The 27602-nt window shown below is 40.3% G+C and overlaps 1 protein-coding gene across 1 annotated transcript; it reads right to left on the reverse strand.

Annotated features, from left to right (window-relative positions):
- On the reverse strand, positions 1-25691 carry ada (adenosine deaminase). The gene is made up of 11 exons (XM_004071008.4): positions 25462-25691; positions 21796-21857; positions 17694-17816; positions 15573-15716; positions 15374-15489; positions 13118-13242; positions 9878-9949; positions 8645-8746; positions 8357-8424; positions 8151-8280; positions 1-768 (listed from the first exon to the last, which is right to left on the reverse strand). The coding sequence occupies exons 1-11, from the start codon at positions 25585-25587 to the stop codon at positions 664-666; spliced, it is 1173 nt and encodes a 390-aa protein (XP_004071056.2). The 5' UTR covers positions 25588-25691; the 3' UTR covers positions 1-663.
- Between the last annotated feature and the right edge of the window lie 1911 nt (positions 25692-27602).

Below are 27602 nucleotides of genomic sequence, written 5' to 3' on the forward strand. Positions count from 1 at the left end.
AACTTTGAACAGCTTTTATTTCGGTAGGATATGCCCTTCAAAAGTGCTATAAATGTATTAATAAAAGTGCTTTTCATTTTATGAACTGTAAAGTTTTGAATAAATATGTACATGAAAACAGAGTAATTATCAAATCCGCTGTGCGAACAGATGAGAGCATGCTGCCATCTTGTGTTCAAAGATATGGTTACACTTTTGGCATTAAGCTGTTTAGAACTGAAGTATTGTAAAAAACAACAGCTGTTTATGTTGCTGCTTAGTTGGAGTCGGGTGTGCAGGGCTTTCAGCCCCCCCACTTCACTGCATGAGTTTTATCCTGCTGAAGGCCTGCCGTCTCACCCAACGCTCAGGTCGACAAAGTGCTCAAACTTGATAAGTGCTGACTGATAAAAAGCTTCCCTGATTCACTGGATTTTTAAGAAAAACTGTAAACATGAACGCTTAAACTGCAGGACAGAAGGACCTGACTTGAGAGAAAGCACTTTTAAAAAAAACAAAAGCTAAAAGACCTGAGCGGGGACCAGCCGGCATCGTGCAGGTTCATGAAGTCAAGGCAGCAGCCACATTGGATCTTCTAAAGGCTTTAGGTCTGGTTACTTAAGATGTTCCACTTTATCAGGAGAGTGGAGGAAAAGATCAAATCTTCTGACATGCCACTCAAGTTTAGAAGGGGGTGCTTTCTATCATCCCATACGCCTCGTACAGTCTGGACAGGAGCTCATTCTTCTCTTTCTCTGGCAGGAAACAGGACTTTGCAGACTTGATGTTCTGCAAAAAAACAACACAACACAAACGTTTAATGAGTTTTTCAGTACAAAAATCCAGGACCTGAATCCTAATTTTAAGGGGCGTTCAAAGACATGATTCAGTTATCAGTAAATGTTATGACTTTTATGCCTCATAGTGAATAGATCACATATTGACTGGCAAAAACAAAACATAAGAACTTAATTTCTCAGGATTTACCAATGAAAATATGGACTGGAGAAAGGGACTTTATTTATTTATTGATCTCAGATAAGAAAATGTATACCTAGAAGCAGAGACTTGAACCTGATATTAATATGTGACAGAAATGGTGCTAAAAACTTCAAATTACAAACACAAGGAGGAGTTCAGACCCTTGACTGTATAAGAGAACTGGACTGAGTGACCCCTCCCCCTTGGCGTTCCAAACAGGAAGTACCTGCTGGTTCTAAGAAGCTAAAATCCTTTAGACTTCTATTAAGAAATAAACAGTCATTTATCAGTCATTCTATTGGTCAGAATAACCATTCTTACTTTAGCTTTTTTAACACGTTCTGCCAATCCTAATTTTTTTCATGATATATTTTCTTTATTGCAAGTTATTGAAGTTATAAACCGACCACTCAGATTCCTGAAATAAAGTCTGTAGTCTCAGGTGGAACTTTTTAAAACATATGATTGATTCTGCTGAGGCCGGTTTCAAATGGTAGAGATGTGGACTACCAACAGGCTCACTGATCGGTGTGAATGGTTGCCATAGAAATGATGACTCAAGCTACGGACACACCAGGCAGTGGTTGCCGCAAAGGGGTGCCATCCGTAAGTCATTACCAAATAAATCTGATTGGTCAAGGTTCGACTTCAGTGACTGTGTGTTTTGTACGTCGAGCCCAAAAACAGTTGTAAAAACGTGCGTAGCTGCGTGTTGAACATGAATGGCTGAAACACGCGTGTTCTTGTAGACTTGACACTGGAAGTGGTGGCTTGAACGCGTGTTGCTGAGGACAACGTGAACGTAGCTTCCGACCAACTCCAATCAATCATTGCTTACTGACGATTACTGGCCCCAACATGGCGACCTCCATGTCACATAAAAATGGTGACTGAAGTGACATCATTTTGTTGAACTGGAAGTCATTTTCTATGGGTGACATCATACTCACTCCAGGTCAATTATACAGTCAATGGTTCAGAACAATTTTAGAGATTTCTGAGAAATATTTTAACCCTTGTGCTATCCTAGTTACTTTAACGTTGGGAGCTGGGTCATCTAGACCCACTAGACAGTGTGCTAAACCTTTTTTCTTCAATGATTTGTGATCTTCACTGGTGTCCATGTGTAGGAGCCCTATTGAGAAACATGTCCTGTGGGTGTCGCTGTTTTCATGTTTTTCTGTCAATTATAAATTGGTTGATGATCTGACCACACACAGGTGTGCATGAGCCAGATGGAGAAATGGTTTTTGACCGCTTGTGCGGGAAATGAAGCAAAAGAGTAGTCCAATCCGTTCAGTAGTGTAAATTAATAAAAGAAACAAAGTAATGCAAAGTTGATCGGAGTAAAAGACTCATTTTTCTTCGTCGTATAAGGAAACGACAGCCCGCTTGGCGCGTCAATCAACTCTGGCGTCGCACATCTCAGTGTATCAAAGGAGCTAGAACTTAGTTAAATAGTTTCTAGGCCTTTAGCTCCTACACTTATTAGTCAAAAACCTCTCATTTCTTTGGATGGATTGATGGAAATCTCGGGATTCGGAAGCCAGTTCGGAGCATCGCTGGATTGTTTGAGTGCTGACAGCGAGAAGATCAGCAAGACCCAGCGCAGCCTACGATTCTGTTGGAATCCGATCGGGATATTGGAGTGGACATTTGGAATAATTCGTGGATTTGGACAAGGAAGAGAGCCGACAACTGAAGCAGTCCGTGAAGTTCAGCTCTGCTTTCGGCGCCCAACACTTCAAAAACCCAGAGGTATGAGTAGCGCTACACCTTCAATGGCCATTTAAAAAGTGTGCACACATAACTGGACATAAAATCCAATGCATTGGTTGACTGATTGACGAGACTGCTCAATAAGCGCTTTAAAACTTGTTGAATAAAAGACTGCGTTGGCATGGAGACGCGCGACGCAACGTCAGACGTAACAGTGGGAACTGCAGCGTGCACCGCGAACAGAACTAATAGTTTGACTGGCAATGAAATACATGCTGAAAAGCGAGTGGTTAGACTGACTGCAAAAGCTCTCGCTGATAAACTGGACAGGCTACAAAATAACAGAAACCTGAAATTAAATAAAGCAAGCAACATTAGGAAATCACTGCAAAGTTTAATGGTTAAAGGTGATAAAACAAAGGTTCAAATAGCTCTTGATAAACCTGTTGAGGTTTGTAATGATGCCACATGTATGCATGAATCTTTGTTGGGTTTATTGCCATCCGATGAATGTGAAAAACATGAAACATGGTTTAAAGCCAAAATGTTGTTCAATAATGAATGTATTTCTGAGGGTACAACATGGATTTCTGTGAATGAGGAAAATGTGTTTAAAAATGAGAATGCTGAAGATGACATTGGTCCAAATGACAGTATTTCTAATGTTGAAAGTAAGCCTAGTCTGAGAAGTAAATCAAGCGGAACATCATCTTCAAGAATTAAAGCTCAAGCAGACAAAGCTGCATTGATTGCTCGTATGGCTGCACTAAAACAAAGACATGCTCTGGAGGAACAAGAACTGCAAATCAAGAGGAAAAAGGAAGAACTGGACTTGGAGGCTGAACTAGCAGCTTACACAGCTAAGCTTGCTGTACTGCGAGCTGCAGATGAAGAGTATGAAAATGAAGCCGATGGAATGAATTCTTACTTTGAGAAGCAAAGGCATCAAATGGAGTCTAAAACACCATTAAATCCTTCAGCGGAGGAATACAAACCAGAAACATGGAAATTAGCCTATCAAAATACTTCAAAGGGACAACAACCGACTATGGATGCAATACCAAAGGAAACCAAACAAATGGAGTCAGCTGTCAAGTATCAACACAGCATAAGTCTACAACCAGAGCACAACAAGCAAAAAACGGTTCAACAAACTCAATCTCATTCATCAGTTCTAGTTTTAAGTGATCACACAAGGCAATTAACTAACTACCATTATTCCAGCAATAACCAACAAGAACAGACTGGGAACTCACCAAATGAACGCATAATTAACATAATGGAGAAGCAAAATGAAATAACATCAGCACTTGTGCAACAGCAGCTTTCAACATCTCTACCACCACGAACTATTCCCATCTTCGAAGGGGATCCTCTGGAATATAGAAGTTTTATCAAGGCTTTTGAGCAAGGAGTGGAAGCAAAAACAGGAAAAGCCGATTGCTTATACTATTTGGAACAGTTTACAAGGGAACAACCACAAGAACTTGTGCGTAGCTGTCAACACATGAGTCCTGAACATGGCTATGTAGTGGCCAAGGATCTTCTTCAGTACCACTTTGGAAATCCTTATAAAATAGCAACAGCTTACAATGAAAAGGCGTTGGCTTGGCAAACAATAAAAGCTGAGGATGTTAAAGCTCTAAAAGCATTTTCTTTATTCCTTCGTTCCTGTTGTAATGTTATGACGGAGCTTCAGCACATGCAAGAACTTGACATGCCTGCAAATATGAGAGCTAATCTCAAAGTTGCCATACAAAATGAGAGAACATTGGAGAGTCACAGCACATGAAGTTATGGAAAGAACCAACAACAGAGCTCATTTCATTGATCTTGTCGCTTTCATTGAACGACATGTAAAAATTCTTTCTGATCCTCTATTTGGCAACATACAAGATCCTTTATCAAACATTGCTCATACAAAATCCTTTATAAGACCCAAGTCATTTCCTAAGTTTGGATTCAAAGGAAACACTGTGGCCACTACAGTAACATCAGGTGTATTTAAAAAACCCAGCAACAACAAAGAGTTTCCTAACTGTGTTTTTTGTGCAAAAGGCCATCTATTGGAAGACTGCAAAGCCTTTACAATAATGAAACATAAAGACAAGATTCAGTGGCTTAAAGATAGACAATTATGTTTTGCATGTTTAAGCACTGGTCACGTGAGTCGCATCTGCGAGCAGCAGCTAAAATGTGAGGCCTGTAGTCAAATGCACCCTATTGTGCTCCACATTAAAAGACAGCCCCTAGCTGCAGAGCAGTCAAAGGAGTCCATAGAGAATAAACCAACCTTACAGACAACATGTGGACATACAGGGGCCGGAGTGGATTACTGTGCCCTATCTATACTTCCTGTGAAGATCAAGGCAAAAAAGGGAAATTGTGTCATCAAAAAACATGCATTTTTGGATCCTGGGAGTTCAGCAACTTTTTGCTCAGAACATCTTATGCAAAAGCTGAATGTTACTGGTAGAAGAACTTCATTTATCTTGCGTACAATGGGACAGGAGACTGTTGTTCCAGCCTACTCTTTGATTGGTCTAGAAGTGTGTGGTGTAGAAGACCATAATTTTTATCCTCTGCCAGAAGTATTGACACAAAGGAAAATGCCAGTTTCAACTGAGAGCATGGCAACATCTGAACATCTGAAGAAACATCCTCACTTGTCAAAAATTCACATGCCAAAAATAAATGCAGAAGTCGACCTATTAATAGGTACCAACGCCCCCCAGCTACTGGAGCCTTGGGAAGTTATTAACAGCAATGGAAATGGACCATATGCCGTTAAGACAGTGTTGGGATGGGTCGTCAATGGTCCACTGAATAGAAACAGTGGTGTTTTGGAGGAGCGCCCCCGCTCTGCTACAGTGAACAGGATCTCTGTGAATAAACTTGAGGAATTGCTGTCCAGTCAGTACAGCTATGAGTTTAATGAAAAGGTTTCAAAAGACAAAGAGATGTCAAGAGAAGATGTAAAGTTTTCAGTTGATCCTAATGACAAAGAGGTCAGAAAAGAAGAAACTGTAAATGCAATCAGTGGCTGTGATGCTTCTAACCCTACAGAGAAGTTGATTGCCTATTTCTCAGACTGGAGCAAGTTAACGACTGCGGTTGCCTGGATCCTTAGACTGAAATCCATACTGTTGGAAAAGGGTCAACAGAGAAGGCAGTTGAAAACTGTACAGGATGAAACCACAAGGACAAAGGGGAAAAATGTCACACCTGCAACAGACGCAACATTTGGCAAGGTTGACTTCTTAACACTGAGTGACGTGAAGGAAGCTGAATTGGCCATCATACGCTATTGTCAGCAGCAGCGATTTATGAAAGAAATTCATGCATTGATGACAAACTCAAGTGTGAGTAAACAAAGTTCGATCAACAAATTAGATCCCATCATGGATGATGGACTTCTGAGAGTAGGTGGAAGACAGTGCAAAGGAGCAATGCCCGAAGAAAGCAAGCATCCTCTTATCCTTTCTAAGGACCAGCATATCTCTATGCTCATTCTGAAATACATACATCAACGTCTTGGTCATGGCGGTCGGGCTTATACACTCTCCAAAGTAAGACAAAGATTTTGGATTACAAATGCCAACTCTGCGGTGAGGCGAGTAATTTCAGAGTGTCTATTTTGTCGACGTTTTCATGGGAGACCAGTGACACAAAAAATGTCTGATCTTCCAAAAGAACGAATCCTTCCTGATCTGCCTCCATTCACCAACACAGGTGTTGATTACTTTGGTCCAGTGGAAGTGAAAAGAGGAAGAGGAACCTGTAAACGCTATGGGGTCATCTTCACTTGTATGGCTAGCCGAGCCGTGCATTTGGAGGTTGCAACGTCTCTGGATACAGATTCATGCATTAATGCTTTGCGTCGCTTCATTAGCAGAAGAGGACAAGTGAAGCAGCTAAGATCGGATAATGGCACAAATTTCATCGGTGCCAATAAAGAGATAAAAAGAGCGTTGTCTGCAATAAACCAAGATAAAATTGCAAGAGTTATGACACAAGCCGGAACACAGTGGAGTTTTAACCCACCAGGAGCTTCACATTTTGGAGGCGTATGGGAGCGTTTAATCCGCCTGATTCGTAAGGTTCTTTGTTCAGTTCTACAGCAGCAGCAACTGGATGATGATGGACTGTCCACAGTACTCTGTGAAATAGAAGCAATTCTAAATGATCGTCCACTCACGAAGATGTCTGATGATCCAAATGACTTGGAACCTCTTACACCAAACCATCTTCTTCTTCTCATGAGGAAACCTGCTCTACCCCCTGGAATATTTGATCCACAAGACCAGTATGTTAGAAAACGCTGGAAGCAAGTACAATATCTTGCTGATCTTTCCTGGAAAAGGTGGATACGGGAATATTTGCCTTTACTCCAAGAGAGACAGAAATGGATGGAATCAAAGGAAGAGGAATTTGTTAGTCGGGGATATAGTTGTAATCATGGACTCATCAGCTCCCCGTGGTTCCTGGTTACTTGGCAAAGTCTTAGAAGTTTATTCAGACAAAAGGGGACTTGTACGATCTGTGAAACTACAAACTAAATCTAATGTAATCGACAGGCCCATATCAAAACTTTGTTTGTTACAAGAAGTGTAAACTATGTTTGGCTCCTTTTTGAGAGGTATTTGTAAATTGTTATTCAATTGTATAACAATTTAGGGGCCGGCGTGTAGGAGCCCTATTGAGAAACATGTCCTGTGGGTGTCGCTGTTTTCATGTTTTTCTGTCAATTATAAATTGGTTGATGATCTGACCACACACAGGTGTGCATGAGCCAGATGGAGAAATGGTTTTTGACCGCTTGTGCGGGAAATGAAGCAAAAGAGTAGTCCAATCCGTTCAGTAGTGTAAATTAATAAAAGAAACAAAGTAATGCAAAGTTGATCGGAGTAAAAGACTCATTTTTCTTCGTCGTATAAGGAAACGACAGCCCGCTTGGCGCGTCAATCAACTCTGGCGTCGCACATCTCAGTGTATCAAAGGAGCTAGAACTTAGTTAAATAGTTTCTAGGCCTTTAGCTCCTACACCATGGATTACATGAAATCTTTCAACCTTTATCCACCTTTGTCATGTTAGGGAGAACACGCCAAAGTAAGGGCGGGGTCATCTAAGATAGCACAAGGGTTAAACTAATTGACGTGAACTATGCTGTAAGCCCTAATTTATAAACAGAAAGTGGTTTACGTCCATAAATATTTTTTGTCTTAATCAATCAAACAAAGAATAAAGCACCTATCTACTGCTGTGTCACCAAATTTAGTCACTTAACACTAAATAAACAGGACAAATATTCTTTTTAAACCCAGCACTAAAATAATTTGACCTAAAATGTTTTTTTAAACATAAAATATTGAGGCTGTTTAGCTGATGTTTGAGCATTGGACATTCCTTACTGCTCTATGAAACAAAAAGTCTGTCCTTTAAAGTACAGACAAAGTGATTTTTCTCTCACCAGTCGCTTGAATTCTTCCTCAGTGAAGCCCATGTGTTTGTGGGCTAAGAAGTAGTCCAAGTTGAGGGTGGAGTTAAAGATCAGAGGGTCGTCTGTGTTCAGAGAGTAGTTGGCCTTGTCCCTCATGAACCTGCAGCACCAGAGGTCATTTTTTTTAGTTCAGCTGAAAGTGAAAGTGCTTTTACTCTGACAGGAACGACACTCACGTGATGACAGGATGTTTGGTGAAGTCTGGGTTGCAGGCGCCGGTCAGCTTGCTGGAAAAAGGACACACCTGCAGGCAGAACAGCACACCTGTTCACATCAGCCTCCACAGAATGACGCACAGAGCGTCCACTAGGGGTCAGTGTTTCTTTTCTGAGGCCTTCCCCTCCCCTCTAGTGTGGGATTATAACATGAAGGATAAAGTCCACTTTAGTTGATTAGATAAGAGACGCCTTTACATTTAAACAGATAAATCACAGTTTTGCTGATAAGAGTGGACTGGGTGTTACCTCAAAGTGCATATCTTGAGCCAGCAGCTCTCTGTACAGATCCGGGTCTCCCAATGTTCCGTAGCCGTGTCCAACACGCTCGGCTTTGAGCACTTCCACAGCCTGAAATGTCAGCCAGGGGAAACGGAAAAGATGGAAAACCACAGAAATAATCAGATGTGTGGCATTTTGCAAATCACTGAATCTTGATTTTTCCCCTGACTTTGAGCAAAGAATTTTGACAAAATATGTCCAGACTGGTTCTCAAATTCTTGTGATTTGTAAAAGAATTGCTTTGCAGACTTCTTTCTTTACTTGGATTTCTTCTGGCCTTTCATTTAAACAAATTTACTGTCCTTTCTTTAGGTTTCACCTTTTCCCTTAGCTCAATCAATGAATATCTTCATGTTTTATGAGTGACTTCCAGTTGAGATGGGTCAAGTTTCCTTTAACATTGAAACACCTAACACTTCCTTCTCTAAGGTCATAAGCAACATCTTCCTTTATCTGGACGGTAGCACCACCAGGCTCCAGAACTACAAATTCAAGGAGCTCTCCAGATGATCACAAGATCTCATAACTTTCAGGATTAATCCTGTGGAAGCAGTTAGTGTGCACCTATTATTGTAGTTGCCACTAATTCCCCATATTATCAAATGTGTAGCATTATGTAAATTCAAAATATTGACAATTCAACAGGCTTTCAATGAGACCTTTTATTTATTTCCTTTGTTAATGTCTCTTCTGATTTACAAAAGGGGGCATTCCTTCTCTAATCAAAGTGTGCAGTGCTTATATAACTCCCATTCAGTGTTTTTTTTTTTATGACTGATTCATTATGTGGGTGAACCAAACTTGTAATTGCATCAATTTACATTCAGAGGTGGAGGTGGACCAGGGTTCAAATAAGCGACACACATCAAAACAAAGCAGAATATGAGATGCGTGGACCAAACACATATGAGTCAAGGCCCTCTTAGTGTTACGTTGTGGTAAAAGGCAAAAGAAATCAACCAATGAGGGGAAACTGCTACGTTTAGAAGAGGCTCATGTTTCTGTGGAGCCACTTTATCCATGAAACTAAAGTTCCGTGTGAGACAGCTGTAACTAAAAACTCTGCTGGTCTCGTTCTGTTGGATTCATATTTCTGTTTCTGTCTTCAGTCTTTTGTTTACCCTCATCTAAAGGGGAAAAAGAGGTCAAATGGCTGTACTTCCTCCCTTCAGAGATGTGTGATGCTGTTGCGTAGCTTACCTCCCTCACCACAGAGGCTGGACCCACCTCTCCTGCGTGGACCGTCCTGTGGATCCCACAACGAACCGCCTCCTGTCACAAACCCACGATGCAAGACATCAGCAAGCGCACAGCTCAGCCAAACATCTGGCTTTCACAATGTTCTCTTTGGGAATGTTTTCCCTGTCACCAAAGAAGAGCCAAACAGCTTTTATGATGTGTTTGAATGGAATTCCAGAATGTGGCTCTTCCAACAGTTGTTCCTCAAAGATCTAAACCTTTATCTACAAGAAAGCTGCACCTTTCTCTGTAACTCAAAGCCAACACAGACATAAGCAGCAAAAACTGTATCTGCAGCTTCATCTGAAACAATAAGTCTGACAGTTTGCAAACATTCATTAAAAAGCCAGAAGCCCCTAACCAGGGGCTTGTTTAGAGGGGGGGGAGCAGGTGGAGGTTAAATTCCCCCCACGGCCAGCTGTAAGAAAAAAAAAAAGAAACGGCTCTGATTTATCATTAGTCAATCCAGTAACCCATACCAGGAAAAAATACTGCAGTATTAATTTGATCAGTTTCTTTTTAAAGATACTGCAGTATAAAAATAAGTTAATTAAATACACTTTTTTTCAGATAAGATAAGATTTAATTGCAGGAGAAGTTATAAAAGGTTTTTGGAGGCACAAAGTGAGTATTAATATTTCTGCTGTTAAGTTGGGTCCATTTAAAATTTGGGTTAAATAAAGGAATGCCTTATTGTTGTTACTAGCCACCTAGTGGTTACGTGGTGAACTGACGTGGCTCAATTGATTTAACTTTAAAGCAAGAGTCACCCGGGAAGTGAAACGTTACCCCCTAGTTTTTTGTTTTTAATTATACTTTTTTTTATAAACTTTTACGTTTATTACCTGCTATTATTGTGAATGAGTGACTGTTGCGCTTAAAATGATTTGTCTACAAAAACTTCAAAAGCACAGAGGGCAACATTTGGAAAAAGTAGTTTAGACAAATTATTTAAAAAAAAAATAATTGAAGTGATTCTGTTTTGTTTCTTTTTTACAATTCCACTCAGTCAGAACCTAAATACCAATAAAAAAACGTGTCTCTGTGATCTGGTAAACGTATACAGATATCGTACTCCATCAATCATAGTTTGAGCATTTAGATTGTCTTTGCACTGGTTGTTCTACTGAGGATCAGACACAGTCAGATCTCAGTGTTTGGTGATCATAAAAACAAAAAAGCTCCATTTGTAATGTCCCTGACAAGTTTAGCTGCTTTGTGAGTTCATTTATTTATTTGTTCCTTTCATGAAAATCATTGATTTTTCCAATAGGTTTACATGTTTGTTGTACAATATTGAAAACTTTCATGACTGGAAAGGAGCAGAATTGAAGAATGCAAATTCTTATAATTGTCTGCTCCCTTTTAAACATTGCATCAGTTCATACAAACAGAAGTTGTGGTTCACATGCAGTTCCTCTAAATTTGTCTGTCACGCTTAAATAAATGTAGATGTGCGGATAAGATCATGTGTGCAGAAAGCTATGACACTTCTGAAACAGACATATGGTTCCTCTAATAAATGCATAAATGCTGTTTTATTTTAGCTTCTCTGACATTTATGATGAACACCTTCATCCAGACAGAGGCGCTAGTCTTTAGCCCTAACTTTGTGTTACATGTCCAGGCATTGAGGCATAATAAATAAACTGTACTGCATTCTTCAGGGTCAGGCGGATTCATCTGATTACTCGCCGTGCTGTTCTCTAAGTTAATCATATGAGCGGAAACCTAAGTCGGGTTTTTTTCTGTGAAGATTCAACATTTAAGCAGAAATCGGTTAGTCTGGGTGTTCTGTTATGTTCCTGTCATGTACTGGTGAACATTTAACTGATAGGAAAAAATCAGTTTCTGGCTTCAAGAAATAGGTGTCATAATCATCATCATCACTATCAACTGGTCTGAGGAAGACTGTGTGTATATGATCAGTTGAGTGTGATCTTAAATAGAAAATGAGTTATACTGGCAAATGTTGGAGCACCCGACCTTTACGTCGCAAACTCAAATATCTGAGAACTGGAAGTAAATTGAGGTTGTGGCATCAATTATTATCTAATGCCATTCAAATCTGACAAAATTTTAAGGCATGATTCAATGTTACCTGGTCAATCCCTAAATGATGACCTTTCGAAAGGTCATCATTTAGGGACATCATGTCCTGTAGAGATGCTGATGACTATGACACAAAAAAAAGGTATTGTAATTGGCCTAAAACAAAACAGTGGGTGGCGTTACCACACCCTCCCTTCATCTACTTACAGAGTCCGAGCCAGTAGATTAACTTCATTCAGGTGCGTTAAGCCTGACTTTACCAGCCATATGACACATGATTTCAATATCACTGTCAGAGCAGGAAGCAGTTTGACACTCAACCTATATAGATAAATCAGGTTCTTCTCCATGTGTTAAAAACACAAATGACTGCAGGTCAGAGGTCAGAACATGTAAAAGTAAACAACTGAATCCTACATTTGTCTAAAAATTAAAAACATATTTATTCTACTGATGCTACAATTAACATGAATTACTCTGTTTTGACGTAGCAGACTGACCCCCCCGATGACCTTTCTCTGATGAACTCTCTGATCTGTTAGACTGAAACCCGGCTAACCCAAACATACTGAGGGCCTTAGTGGATTCATGAAGCACAAATAAGGTAAAATAGCTTTTTTGAGTTCATCATGATGAGGGGAAAATGTCATCAGGTCAAAAGCGAAAGTCCTTTTCACTATTACACCATAGTGAAAAGGACAACATGGTGGTTTAAAATGATTTAATGGCCACAAAAAATAGATAAATGGTATTTCTTTAAACAGTAAAGTGGGATTTTTTGGCTCTATCTGGGTTTAGGTCCATAAGAATCTGGACCAAGTGGCTGTTACAGCTCTACAGGTTGCAGACTTTTTTTTTTTTTTTATACACTGTATTTTATCCCACGAAGGGAAATTCTTTCTCCGCATTTGACCCATCCCCTTGGGGAGCAGTGAGCTGCAGCCGAAACCGCGCTCGGGAGGCAGTAGCGTTAAGGGTCTTGCCTAAGGACCCTCACTGGGCGATGTGAACTGCTCGCCATTGATATGGTAATTGCCCCCAGTACCATTGCTCATTCCCCTCTGGGAATCGAACCCTGGTTTCCTGCATGGTAGCTTCCCACCTTACCAACCGAGCTACCCAGTTCTGCCATGGTTCCAACATGCTCACCTCGTAGGCCTTCCTGTGGTCTGGATTCGCTTCACAATTCAGAGACTCATCGCCGGCCAGGTCGATGCCGACCACTCCCTCATTCTGATATTTCTTACACAGCTCCACCACCTCCTGGGACCAGCCTGCAGGATCAAACACAGAGCATCACCACACAGACTTACAACAGCGAGCAGCCAGGAAATAATCATCTGTATTTCCTGTGTAACATTCCGGCCCCAGCATGCAGTTTTATATTAACTTATCTACAGACGTGTGTCTGCATGAAAAACCTTACCCACATATTCAGGGGCTTACACGTGTTCTGAAGCCTGGATGAAAAAAACTGGAGATATTAAATTATGGTTTCTGAGAAAACCTAACCAACCTATGCCCTACCTGGGGCTGTTAGGCCTTAATAAACTAAAAAAAAACGAAAAATATTAAATGAATAAACTAATTCAGAAATTCATGTTGGGAAGATAAATAATGTTATTTTGGTGGGTTTATATATATTTTTTGTATAAAAACAACATGAGGCCTTTTATTTTGAATTCTTATCACATTCCCCTTTGTGGTCAATAAATCCACAGCAGCAAATGTTCCCTGTTTACACTGATAATCTTCACTGGGAAAAGGAAAAATGCAGATCACACTTCATCCATCGGAAAATAGGAACAATGTTGGAGTGAGAAGACACACAAATACACACACACAGCCTAACAACCAAGTGGATGCAAAATACAGCCATTCAAGATATTTCAAGTATTTTCTCAGCAGCGGCAATGAAGTCAGGTCTGCTGTCTTCTTTGTTTGGTCTCATAATACTTTTTTTCTGTTATGCCCCTGTAGCTATAAATGAAGTTTTAACACAAAAAAATCGAATGATGTCCCTGCAATAGCCAACCACAGACTGGAAGTTGATTCATGCTCCTGGAAGGTCTTTGGAATGAGCTCCTTTGTGATCGTACATCCATCCCCTTTGCTCAGAGCACTGATTCAGACCGTCAGAGCCTGGACCACGTCCCAGTAACAATCTGAATAACGTGTTTTTAAAGTAGTTAAAGTGGATAAAGGTGTTTTAAATCCTCTTTAATCAACAGACGAGATTTAAAGACCCACTCCAATCACCTTTTGATCTATTTTCAAAGTGTTCCCAGTGGTTTTTTGATTAGGGATATGACATTTTTGGCCAAAATCAAAAATCCTGTGCTGTTTTCTAGGACATAGTTTCTGCAGAGCGGCAGGAGTTCATTTGAAATCCACCTCTGACTTGTGGGCAGGACTGTTGTCACAGAGTAGAGCCCCCCCGCTTTTCCCCTCCCTAATGCTGAGAGCTATCTGTTTACATGCTCTCCCTCTAGCAAACAACCCCTCACACCCCCAACCTAACATCAACAGTGTAACAGCTCGGACGAGGAAAACAAAGACGTACATCGATGTCATCGTATACAAGTAGATCCATCACAATGCAGTGGAGCAGGAAGCTTGTAGCTAATAGGTTATTGTTCAAACTGCATTTTTTCAGTTGCTCCTGATTCACAACAATTAAAAGGAATACTCAGAAATTCAATTTTAAATAGAAGTTTGAGAAAACTGTCATAATGAAAACCAACATTTTCAATGGAGCAGATCTTCAAGGTTTTCCACTCTAGGCCTTGCACACCCTGATATTTACAGACTCAATAAATGCTTTTGATATATAACTAACTGAAATATAACTGACTGAAATATCCCGTAAGAGATGGGGGAAGGATAAATGTGCAAATGTCCTGTCTTTCTTGGAGAAACATGAACTAAAGCTCAGACTGCCTTTTATGGATTTAACAACTTTTTTACTATGATTTTTTCAAGTATTTGTATAAGAATGATTTATTACCTCGTTTCCAGTCTGTGGAATATTTTATACAGACAAAATAAAGTAAGAAAAAAACATAAAAAAGCTTGAAATATCTTGAGGTTCTGACAAAAATACCATTGCTGTTTGTGTGGACGTCATTGTGTGGTCACAGTGAGCACATGTTTTTTCTCCAAATGTTGCTCAGTCCAAAGCAAATTTAATTTGTAGTTTGGAAATCTTAAAGTAGCATTTAGAAATGTGTTGGGGCGTTCTCTGACTCTACTCAAAGACTGCTGGGACAGGCTGCCGCACCCGCTTTGACCCCAAGGGCATTTTTCTTTTACCATCATGGACATCTGAGGCAGATCTCTGACACAAGACAGAAATAGTGCATGCAGGAACCTTATCTCACAGTGCTTTTGTGAACAGTTCATTACTTGGCATGTGGCGCATGCAGCATAGAATGGACCTGGCTTTGATTTGGAAGGCCCTCTCCCCCTCGCTGAGGCCCTTGTTGACCAGGCGCACCACCTCGTCTGGGCACAAGTTACCTCTGGGCACAAGCATCACAGGAAGCAGTTTAGTGTTCATCGCCCCGACGGAGACAGGCGTAAAAAACACAGATGATCTGCTTACTCCTTCTGGTTCCATGGGATGGGCTCCACCTTGCAGTTGGACAGCAGGTGTGGGCTGTACCTGGCCTCCACATAAACCACACCCTCCTTGGCCTTGTCCTCAACAAACTCATAGGCGATCCGCTGTATGGCCTCTCTGTCTCCTCTGAAACAGAAACACAGATGGGATGAGTGGAGCTGCTTCAGATAAGCTTATCACAGCCAGCTGATCCATCCGTCATAAAAGCAGGGATGGCTATCAAAACCAAAACTAGATAGGATTCTCAGAAACCTAGGAAATGCAATCCCTTCTGATTCCTAATCGAGCGTTTCTTATCGCATGTTTATCAGCCTCGGAGACAGTCCATCAACCGCTCCCAATGATTTCCTGCAGTAATTGATGGATTATAAATCAAAAATAGGTCTGTGTGTCATATTTAGGTAAACAAAAGTTGATACAACTGACGTTTCCAACCACATAAGTGGTGTTTTATTTAATGTGAACAAACAACTTGCAGTGGTTTCATCTGTTTTATTGACTTTACTTGTACGTCATTGGCGTGACAATCAGAACTGATGCATTTCATCAACAATTCTCACCAAAAGTGCTGTTTGGATCAGAAGAGCTGAGCAGCTACAAATGCAACAGTATGTTCATGAACATAGTTTCAACTTTTTATCCCTGTCTCTGTTTACAACAATTCATTTTTCTGCATTTTTCTTACTGATCTAAATCTTGATGGATTAACAAAATTGAGTTATTTTCAGTTCAAAAGTTCTTTTTTTTTTACTTGTCCTGTCCAACAGCTGAGCAGACAGATAGGAGCTGAAAGCCTCTTGTGTTGGACATATTTTACTATTATAACAGGGGTTGTTCAGTTAAAAAATTCAATGATAAATCAACATCAGTTTATTTTTTTGTTATAATATATAATATAATTACTAAAAACTAAAAATAATATTACACAAAATACGTAAAACTGCATCTTTAGTATATTTTAATTTAGGCTATATAAAATATAAAACATACAGTACATAACATATTATTAAATTATTAAAAGAAATGAAAAAATGCAAACATTATTTAAAATATGTTATAAAAGTATTAAAATACATAAAATATAAATTATACATTATATATAATAATTTTATAATATATATACGAGCAATTTCTAGTATTTGTTTTAGGCAAAACATCTTTTTTATGATGACTAATGAACTTTTATTAGGAGTTTAACCTTTGTTTGGTTACATAGCTAGTTATGGTAATACTGTTTTTATACGCAAACAGAAAGTTTTTTATAAACAGAAATTGGATAAAAAATGCAAAGACTGATTCTGTATTCATAGTGGAAACATAAAGCCCGGCCTTAATAATTAGGACTTTTTCTCTCCAGAGGGTGTTGTTCTTCTTTCCTACACTCAGGAAGCTTGTGATGCGTCTCCTGCAGACATGGATGTCTGTCCTGCTCATACAGCGGTGTGTGTGGGGCGAGTCTTCGTTCTAGCCCGTGTCTCATGACGGAGAACAACGCCGCTTCCAGCATTTTTAGCCACTCTGAATGCTGGCTGCTCGGTCTGAATGCGTGTTGTTCTCCGGCGTCCTCTCAACACTTCTCCAAAAAAACCAAGCGGAGTCCTGCCTCTGCCAGAACAACCCCCCCCCCCTTGCATGAGCTGAACTCAGCTGGCAGCTTCCCTTGTGTCGAGGCCGTTGTGTGCAAAAGGCTTTCATGGGCCTTTTCTGCTGAACCTTCTGTGTGCGCTCACTACGGAGCAGCCTCTGAGCGCCAATATGACTTGTTTTCTGAAGGGATCAGGACTTAAAACAAGACTCCATCACTTTTCCGTACCCATAGGGTGGTTGCTATGACAACGCATTTCAAACCGTCCTCTGTGTTATGTCACTGCCATTCAGCGTCATCCTTCCTGACATAACTCACACCTGTATGGGAACACGTGAGGGGAAGGGCAACAAACGTCCTGTCCGCACTTTGACCCAGACAGTAAACATTCCTGCAGCTCCAGAAAGGTGGATTCCTGACTCATCAGAACGCCGCTTTCAGCCTTTGCACCGCCTGCCAGCGCCTCAGCAAGAAAACACTGCAATTATGCAACTCAAAAGAGACGTGTCAGCACTTACGCAACCACGTGCATGTACTCGTCGAATTTTTCCAAGAAGCCCGTGAGGGTTTCGGGCTCCTGGAGAATGATCCTCTCCTTCATCTGCTGGGCCGTGGTTGCAGGAAGAGAGATGCCACGTCTCCTAAAAAACCAGGAGAAGGTCACAGAGATTTAAAAGAGAATTCAGGTTTTATTCTAGCAGAAATTTGCCTCTTGATCTTCTGGTTTTCAAAATACAAACAGGAAGTCAATGTGATGAAGCACCCACAGCAGTCAGATCATCATTTTTTTACTTTTAGAAGCATTTTTCAGGTTATGTTTTGTAATCTATTATTTTTATGTTGCCATTAAGTGACAGCATCCAATCAGGCTTTTTAAATAAAGTCATTTCTTAAATCTCATGTAAACTACAATCTTTTTTTTTTATGTAACCAGGCAGTGGAATTTTGGAATCCAGTTTGTTTTTCCCCCAAATAGATTTCCTTTTTGGGAAAAACTGCTTTTTCCAAGAACACATGTGCACAACAGGACCCGGGACTGTCATAGCACAGATTTAAAATGAAGAAACAGCTGGATGAAAGAGGAAAACTGATGGAGAAGCTCTGGAAACCTGGTAACAAGTTTCAGCTAGGTTTCCCCCACAGGTTTTTGTTGCTACAGTATATTGTTACATTTAAAAGAATATCAAGTGAAGTGAAACTAAAAATAAAATGTCATTCTTGATAAATAATTATTTTATTGATAAAATATACGCTATATTACCAAAAGTATACTACCTGCCTTGCCTCACATATGAACTGAAGTGTCATCCCATTCCTAACCCATAGAGTTCAATATGACGTTGGTTCACCTTTTGCAGCCATTACAGCTTCAACTCTTCTGGGAAGACTGTCCATGGTTGAGGAGTGTGTTTATAGGAATTTTTGACCATTCCTCCAAAAGTGCATTGGTGAGGTCACACACTGATGTTGGTGGAGAAGCCTGGCTCTCACTTTTTGCTCTAATTCATCCCAAAGGTGATCTATGGGGTTCAGGTCAGGACTCTGTGCAGGCCAGTCAGGTTCATCCACACCAGACTCTGTCATCCGTGTCTTTATGGACCTTGCTTTGTGCTCTGATGCACATTCATGTTCCCGTTTCAAACTGTTCCCACAAGGTCAGGAGCATGGAAATGTCCAAAATGTTTTGGTACCAGAAGCATTCAGAGTTCCTTTCACTGGAACTAAGAGACCAAGCCCAAGTCCTGAAGGACACCCCCACACCATAATTCCTCCTCCACCAAATTTCACTCTGGGCACGATACAGTCAGAAATGTACCGTTCTCCTGCCAACCTCCAAACCAAAGCATGATTCATCACTCCATAGAAGGTGTTTCCCCTGTTCTAGAGTCCAGTGCAGTCCAGTGTGCTTCACACCACTGCATCCGATGCTTTGCATTACACTTGGTGATATGTGGCTTGGATGCAGCTACTGGGTCATAGAAACCCATTCCATGAAGCTCTCTGCTTGCTGTAGTTGGGGTGATCTGAGGGTCACATGAAGTTTGGAGATCTTCAGCAATTGACTGGAGAAAGTCTTTGACCTCTTTGCACTATGAGCTACAGCATCCACTGACCGCTCTCCATCAGTTTACATGGTCCACCACTTGGTGGCTGAGTTGCTGTTGTTCCCAAACTCTTCCATTTTGTTCTGATAGAGCTGACAGCTGACTGTGGAAGATTTAGGAGCGAGGAAATTTCACCACTGGACTTGTTGCACAGATGGCAACATGACAGTTGTCACCGATGACAGTTCCACGCCGGAATTCACTGAGCTCATTCTTTCAAAAATGTTTGTAAAAACAGTCTGCTTGTCTGAGTGCTTGAATTTATGCACCTGTGACCAGGCCAAGTGATTAGGACACCTGATTCTGATAATTTGGATGGGTGAGCCAATACTTCTGGTAATATTGTGTATGTTTTTTTTGTAATAAGTCATTTAACAGGCCTGATTTCTTTTCATCCCTTTGAAATACAAGCGAGAAACTTGATCTGGTGACTTCTCCTGGACCACATTTACATGGCTGCAAACTGAGACACACTCAGCTCGCCGTACAGCAGAGCTGTATGTTCTTCAGTCATAAATCATGCAGCGGGTCCTGTGATTAAAGCTGACCTCTTTCACAGTGGGGGTTCAGTTTTGGCTGAAAGTGAATCTTCAAATGTCCATTCCTCTGTCTCTGTCCTTTACAACTTTACACTTCATCAAAGGAGATGTTGAGTCAGCACAGCCTCTCTGGTTTGAGTTGACTGACACTGACAATGTGTGGAAGCTGCAAACTTAAACCCTCATGCTATCTTAGATGACCCCATCCTTACATTGACGTGTTCTCCCTACCATGACAAAGGAGGATAAAGGTGGAAAGATTTCATATAATCCATGGACACCAGTGAAGATCACAAATCATTGAAGAAAAAAGGTTCAGAGCACTGTCTAGTGGGTCTAGATGACCCAACTCCCAATGTTAAAGTGCCTAGGATAGCACAAGGGTTACAGTCCCACTCCGTCAATCAAATACGAGATAAGGAATGTATCTCGCATTAAATCAATTTCACTCTGACGTTTGAGGCTTTCAGGGTCTTGAAATATTTAAAATGTCTTTAAAATGCAGAAATAATACAAGAATTTTTCTCAATTTTTCGCGTCAATAAACATGTTGATAAAGTTTCAATTAAATTCTTTCAAACCAAAATCTTCACTTTTGTCGTGGTCCTGTCAACAGATGACTTTGTGGCTCATCTTCATTTAAACTTTTTAAATAGTCACAGCTTCTGAGAAGCTTTATTTTATTTATTTTTTAAACTTGACATAATTTATTTGAACATTCTTGAGGTTTGTCGCTGTACTCTTTATGTGTTAGCAAAATCCTGTAACTAAAACAAAGTCGACAGAATTCATCTGTGCTTTCTAAAAGTTGGACTTGTGCTGTTGTGAGATGTTTGACGTGTTCTTGAGGTTCCATAGCTGAATGCCAGGAGGTGACCTCATTCTGTCACGGTGGAAAAAGCTTCAGAGAACCTGAGAGCTGCTGCTCTAAACTCTTTCATTGTACTTTTAGAGTTTAGTGGAGAACACTATAATAATACTATAATAACACTATAATAATACTATAGTAACACTATAATATTAATAATAATTTTGGCTTTTGTATTTATCGGGGAAATTTCATTATAACCTTTTTGAACTGTATATTTTTATCATTACCAAATGTCATCAGCATTTTTGAGACAAAAATCAAAGATAGTTTTTTGCACACTTTTTTTAAGGAATATAGTCAGCAACTCAGTTCACAGAACCTCCCGAATCATCACTTGATCTAGTGTAAAAGCATTCCCAGTGATTATGATAATGCAGTTTTTAGGCAAAACCAAAAAAAAATCTGCGGCAGGAGTTCATCAGAAATTTGCCTCTGAGTTGTGACCAAGACCGTTGGCACAGAGCAAGCCCACTCCCTTTCCCATCACCCATTTGTTTGCATACTCTCCCACTAGCTTACAGCCCCTCACAACCCCGACCTAACATTAGCGGTCCAGCAAAAATGGCGAGCAATATTGGGAATTTCCAGCCGTACAGTTCGGAGTCAGAAACCACCTCAGACGGGGAAAACAAAGACGTTCATGGATCTAGTCGTCTGCAAGTGGCTGCTCTTTTTTAAAGGACATTTCTTTGCCAGCTCTTAATTCAAATCAATTTGAATAAAGACATACTCTGAAATATTAAACTTACTTTTCTTTATATCCTTATCAGAAAAATGACATAAGAACATGTTAAATACACCAAAAATGTAATTTTCATCAGAGATGGTCTCTAACCTCTTCTGTTCTTAAGTGTAGACTTCTAACATGAATTTAGGGTTGAGGACATAGAGTTTGATGTTTAGAAGTTCCTGATGTTGAATCATAAACTATCAGATTAAAACAAAAAAAGTCAGGAGCTCTATGTGTGCCTGTCAGTTCAGCATTTTCCACAGCCTGAGCTTATCGACATGTCTGATTCTGTGACCTTCACCTACGAGGGAACGGCAACCTTTTGTTGCTTTAACAGAAAAACAAAACAAAATCAAATCAAACAAATCAACTTACCTGGCAACGTCCAGAATAGTCTGCACCCTGATGGCTCCATCAAGGTGGACGTGCAGCTCAACCTGCAGACGACAAAACAAAAACTGTTAGCCGGAGCTGCACAAGCATTCAGTGTTTGGGCTGCGGCCCACTGAGGATGAAGAACACATGAATGAGCAGAAAGGCTGGGGGGCCAGAAGGGTACGAGAGGATAATGTGTTCCCCGTTCTTTGTCGGTCTCTGATGAGAGTTGTGATTTATCTCAGCAGATGACACAAATCATCTTCAACAGCTGAGGCCTCGGTTACACAAATGGGTCCTCAGACACTTTAAGAAAGCAGGAGGCCAGACTTCTCATGAGTTTAATCTAGATCCTGCTCAATCCTCACTTCCAGTCAGCTCAAGTTGTGAAAAAGATTCAGAAAGATCCTCCGGAGGAACACTCTGACTCAGAGTCTCCAACGATAAAACCACATTTTGATTCAAACTAATACTCTCAGAAAATGATCTAGGTAGAAGTGAACTGGAGCAAAAGTTGTGCAACGGGTTCAGAAATTCCAAAGCCAATGACAAATTACCCTTTTGACAGAAAAAAATCTCAGCGGAGAGCACAAACTCTGGAGATGGAACTGTTTTTTAGCAGATGTGACCAAATAATTCATTCGACCATAAATTTCACGCATACCCTTGGTTTAAAGTGAGTGTCCACATTTAACCCCTTCAAATCAAACGTCGCTGATTCAAAAGATGCCATTGAATCCAGGACTCTCTAAAGAACATTTCTTTTGTACTTGGAAATAAAGTCAGATGTTCAACTTGATGCATTTTGCTGACTTTATTAACAGCTTATAGAGTTAGTGCTACTAGGAAACATGCCCATATTCTTTGAAGCATTTTGTTCGTAGTTTCCACATAATTGATTGATCTGCAACGAGTTGCAGCACTTCCTGTTATAACATGTCTGTAATCATCCAACTATGTCGCTTTCTTAAACCATCTGCATCTGTGCGTGTGTTAAAGGGAGACCCCCCTTTTCTTGACTTTCTGACACAGCGAGGATTTGGATTCCATCATTCTGAGCTCTGATGAAGATCTGAACCATTTCCAGAAAAGGACAGCTGCTATGCTCATCGTCGTGTCCAGGAAATCCTGGGCTGCTTCCTTCAGTTCACACAGTACTGAGTGTTTTGTAAGAGATATGATGGAGTATAAAAGTGCTGAAAGGAGTAATCATATGAGGCCCAGGAGGGATGTTTATTTCTGAAAAAAGCTTGAGAAAAAGAAGCACCAGACTGAGAGCATGTGAAGAAACGTTGGAGCTTTTTTATTTTAATGCATCGTTATTTATGAAAGCAGTTACTGTGATCCAGCTGAGTAAAACTGCTGAGAAATATCACACATTTTCTGCTATTAAAGCGTGTCTGCACACAATTTGCCAACAATAATGTTTTAAAGTTTGAACATCTATTCGTCAGAGAACAAACAGAGAATGTTTTTGTTAGGACTTTAGGTCGGATTTATCCAATCTAGGCTAAAAGGATAAAATATAATAGAATAAATAGAAAAGAGTGTTGTGTCTGCTGTTTTGTTCAAACTGAAACTTTCTCTTTTTTTAAAGAATCAACACACAAGATCAACAGTGTAGTATAATCCAAGTTTTCATAAATTTTGTTAGGAGCCAAAGATCCATCCCTCCATCCAGATGAATTCCTTTGAAGTCACGTCTGAAGTTAAAATAAAGATAATTTTTCTCACAAGCAGTCTTTGAGCTTCTTTAAAGAACTTGTGGCGACACATTAAGAGTCAGTTGGTGTTTCTGCATTATCAATATAAAAGCTTTGTAAAGACAGCCTCAACTTTTTTGGAGCAGCAGTGATGAAGAGAAAACACAAGAAGATTAAAGTAAGATTGTTCAGAATTCCCAAAACCTCAAGCCTTTGAAACCCAGGTCTAACTCAAGTCATGATCTCAGGTCCAACTCAGCAGATCTGAGATCTACTGCACTGCATGTTTTCCAGGTCTGCTCTGCCTGCTGCCAGTCGCCTACATCAAGTTTATTCCATCAGTCTGAACCTGGAATGACCTGATCCAGGTGATGGCATGGCAGCAACGCAGGAAAAACTGGTCAGACCTCCAATGAAATGACAAAAAATGAACATGAAAACTTCCTTTGATTTAAAAAGAAACATTTCAGTTATTGTGAAGATAAGGCAACTCTTTTATTTGAGATCATTTAAAAATCCTCAGATGAAAAGTTTAATTTTATATTACATTCTTCAAGATAAAACTTAACTCAAGGATACTATAAAGATTTAGGTAATTGCATCAATTAATGATAATTTATCTATTCCAATTGAACTTAAATCTCACTTTATATCACTTATTTTACTACCAACTGTATTTTTGTCCTTCAAAATCCACTTGAAAAATAATTTTAAAAGGCAAACTATGATGAATTTTATTTATTAATGTTTTTTTATCAAACAAATAATTATGATTATAATTCTTTTTTTAGTATGTTAATTCCCATGACACAAACACATTTAAATGTAGACATTTACGTTCTGAACCAAGAAAAATTCCTTGGTAGTCAGTCATGCTGTTTGTTCAGACTTTCTGTTGTGGTTTTTCCCTGTATTGAGGTGGAGGCAGCGGGTGAAGCGAGGCTGCTGAAGGTGGACAGTGACCACTCATGGTGGTATCAGAGCCTCATCAGCTCATTCATGTACGGAGGTGATGGCTGCAGCAGCCCTCACCTGCAGCTCAGCGTTTTCACTCGTCCCTCCTCTCCCTCTGTTATCAGCTGTCTGATTGTGAGCCGTACATGTGCAGGACTCAAAGGGCACAGGGGGGATTTATGACTCTTTCATTTCTCACCTTTAATTTGAAAAGGATTCACAGTCATCTTTAGAGCAGAACACTGTCATTTATTAATAAAGATAGCAATTAGGCCACATTTTAAAGCTTTTATCCTTGTTTCTGTGCACGTTTTTGTCATTTATTGTCTCAGAACATTTCCTGATGATTCAGCTAAAATTATCTGAGGATTTATGACGACCTCTAGAAACTGAGGCTACAATCTCACCAGAACCAAAACATCTCCTATTCTGACAGACAGAACGTTTGGGCTCATCTTAGATATTCATAAAACTCCAAATCTTGTCTCTCAGAACCTAAAGCATCTTTGTTTACCTCCAAATGATTCAGAAAAAGCTTAATCAACCGTGTGGAGGTCCTAAGTACATCATAAAACATTTATGCCTGGTCATAAATGCAAAATCTCAGCCTAAGTACATATAACTTTTAATTTTTTGGCTCATGGGCATTGCAGTTGTCTTAGAGCGCATAACTTCTTTAATTCAGAAACTTCCTTTTTTGAGGTTTTTCAATGGAAAAAGTTGCAGCCTAATAAGCACGTCTGCAGTCTGGTTCTTCTTCCTGAGTAACTATGGAGTCACGAATCGCAGAATATAAATCTATTTCTTTAAGTATTTATTCATTTTCATTAAAGAAAAAAAAGAGGAAGATAGAAAGCACTGTTCAGCCACCCCGACCCGGTGAGTACTTTATGGACTTAGAGTACTTCTTGTACTTTCAGTACCGTAGGATGAGCGGGCGTAAATCCAACATAAAGCGCGCCTCGCCGCCTCCTTCTCCAGTCTGTGCGCGGCGCGGTTGGAAACGTACCTTCGGCTTGTTGAACACTTGTTGTTCGGGGGAGGACTGAGCCATGGCGGAGAGTTTGCTGATGCGCACGGAGCAGAGAGCTGGCGATCCGAGACCTGACGCAGCGCGCCTCACCATTATAAGCATGACTCAGGGCCCCGCCTTAACTGCACAATTTACGCACCCGCAAGTGCTATGGAGAGATAAGGGGAGGCCGGTGGGCGCACAGGGCCGCGGGCAGCGTGCGCTCTGCTTCGGGCAGGTAGCTAAGAGGGACGGTGGAGGGATTAGCAGACCCACAGCAGCTTTGCACTCATGTGATGTGCCTAATTAATCGCGTCAGATCAGGTCGCTGCCTTTGTAACAAGGGCTGCTGACAAACAACCTCAACATCATCACCACCTTACCCCAAACAGGTCTCACATTGTCATTGCCTCCTGCAATGAGGACATGTTATGGAGCAAACGCACAGACAGGTTTAAAACAAGCTCTGGCACCGGTCTGCCAGGACGCACGCCTCACCTATCACAACAGCTCAAAACAGGCATCCTAATTCACGTAAACATGTGGAGAAATACACCAAATGTTTCCTGTCAGCATCTGAGGAAATTGATTTTTATTTAAAAGTTGTTTGTGTGAGAAAAAAAAGCATCTAAAGACCCACTCCAAGGACAATTGTTTTTTGACATGTTCCTGTGGCATTTTTCTCATGATAGAGGATGTGTATAAAGAAAAATAAGCTAAAAATTGCATTTCTTTATTCAAATCATTGTAAATCAGGAACAGATTTAAAAAATGCAGTTTAAAAGCAGGGAAGCGTATATTCAGGTGGGTGATGGGAAGTGGCGTGGGGCTTACTCCACGCCAGCAGTTCTGCCCAAAACTCAGTGGGGAATTTCTCACAAACTACTGCAGCTCTGCAGAAACTATGTCCTAGAAAAAGCCACAGCTTTTTAAAAAAAATATTGGATCATAAACAAAAGACCACTGGGAACGATTTGAAAATAGATGGAGAGATGATCAGAGTGCGACTTTAATGTCATTTAAGAATCAGGACACACAAAAACACAATCATGACCCCTGACATTACTAAGTTCAGCACAGTATTGCGGGCCTCACCTACAAACAGCGTTTAACACCTAAAGAACTTGATCCAATAGAGGTCACTGCCATGGAAACCGCATCACGCACTGCTCAGCTGCTCCACAGTCAGTCTCATCAGCACCTGGATTCCCTCCAGAGGCTGAAGGGGGTTGCACTTCTCACAGAGACACAGCTGAGAGTGAAAACCAGCAGCATCTCTTTTGGGAATGGAGAAGCTGGTGGTGAGGAAAACTGAGAAGGTTATTGGGGCCACACTGCCCCCCACTGGAGGGTCTGGGAACAGTTTCTGTGTAGAGCTTTGCAGTAACTCAACAGTAAAATTACAAGTTAATGGATCTTTTATTCATATCTTTTTAACCTATTTAATGGATTTTTCTACATATTTTATTCACACATCTCTTTACACAGGAATGATCAAACAGCATCCCATAACCACACAGTTTCAAAATTCACAGCATCTGGTTAAGTTTGAATAATTGTTTTTAAACCTTTGAATCTGGGGCCTTTCTGTCAGCTTCACACCTCTGACTTTTATGTAAAAGTGGCCACTGAGCTTCTTTTTTACACCCAATTTCAAAGTAGTTTTAAAATGTTCTTATTTTTTATTTAACTATACACTTTTTTTCTTCTTCTCTTCTAGAAAAGGTTGGATTAGTCTAACTCAGTCCAGATTACTTCAATAACACCAAATGATCTTAACTGTGTTAAATATTGATTTTCATAAGTCACATCAATTTTGGTATTCTCTGTTTTGAGCTTTTGGCAAGTTTGGATAGAAAAATTACACACAGATCCCTTGGATCCTTGTGAGTACCAACCCCTGCCTGAGAAAGACAGAAACACTGGAACATCTGCTACAGGAGAAAGAAAAAAAAATAACAACACATAAATGTAAAGGGCGTAAACTTATACAACAATTTTCCACCTTCCTAGAAGGCCCTAGATGCTTTTATAGTAACATTCACACACTGATGTCAAACACTGGAGCCAACCTATAACCACCAGGAGCAATGTGGAAATTTCTTTTACACGCTTTACATTTCACCTGGACCTCGGGT

Source organism: Oryzias latipes, chromosome 7 (assembly GCF_053564925.1).
Source record: "Oryzias latipes strain Hd-rR chromosome 7, Olatipes_Hd-rR_3.1".
Lineage (NCBI taxonomy): Eukaryota > Metazoa > Chordata > Actinopteri > Beloniformes > Adrianichthyidae > Oryzias > Oryzias latipes.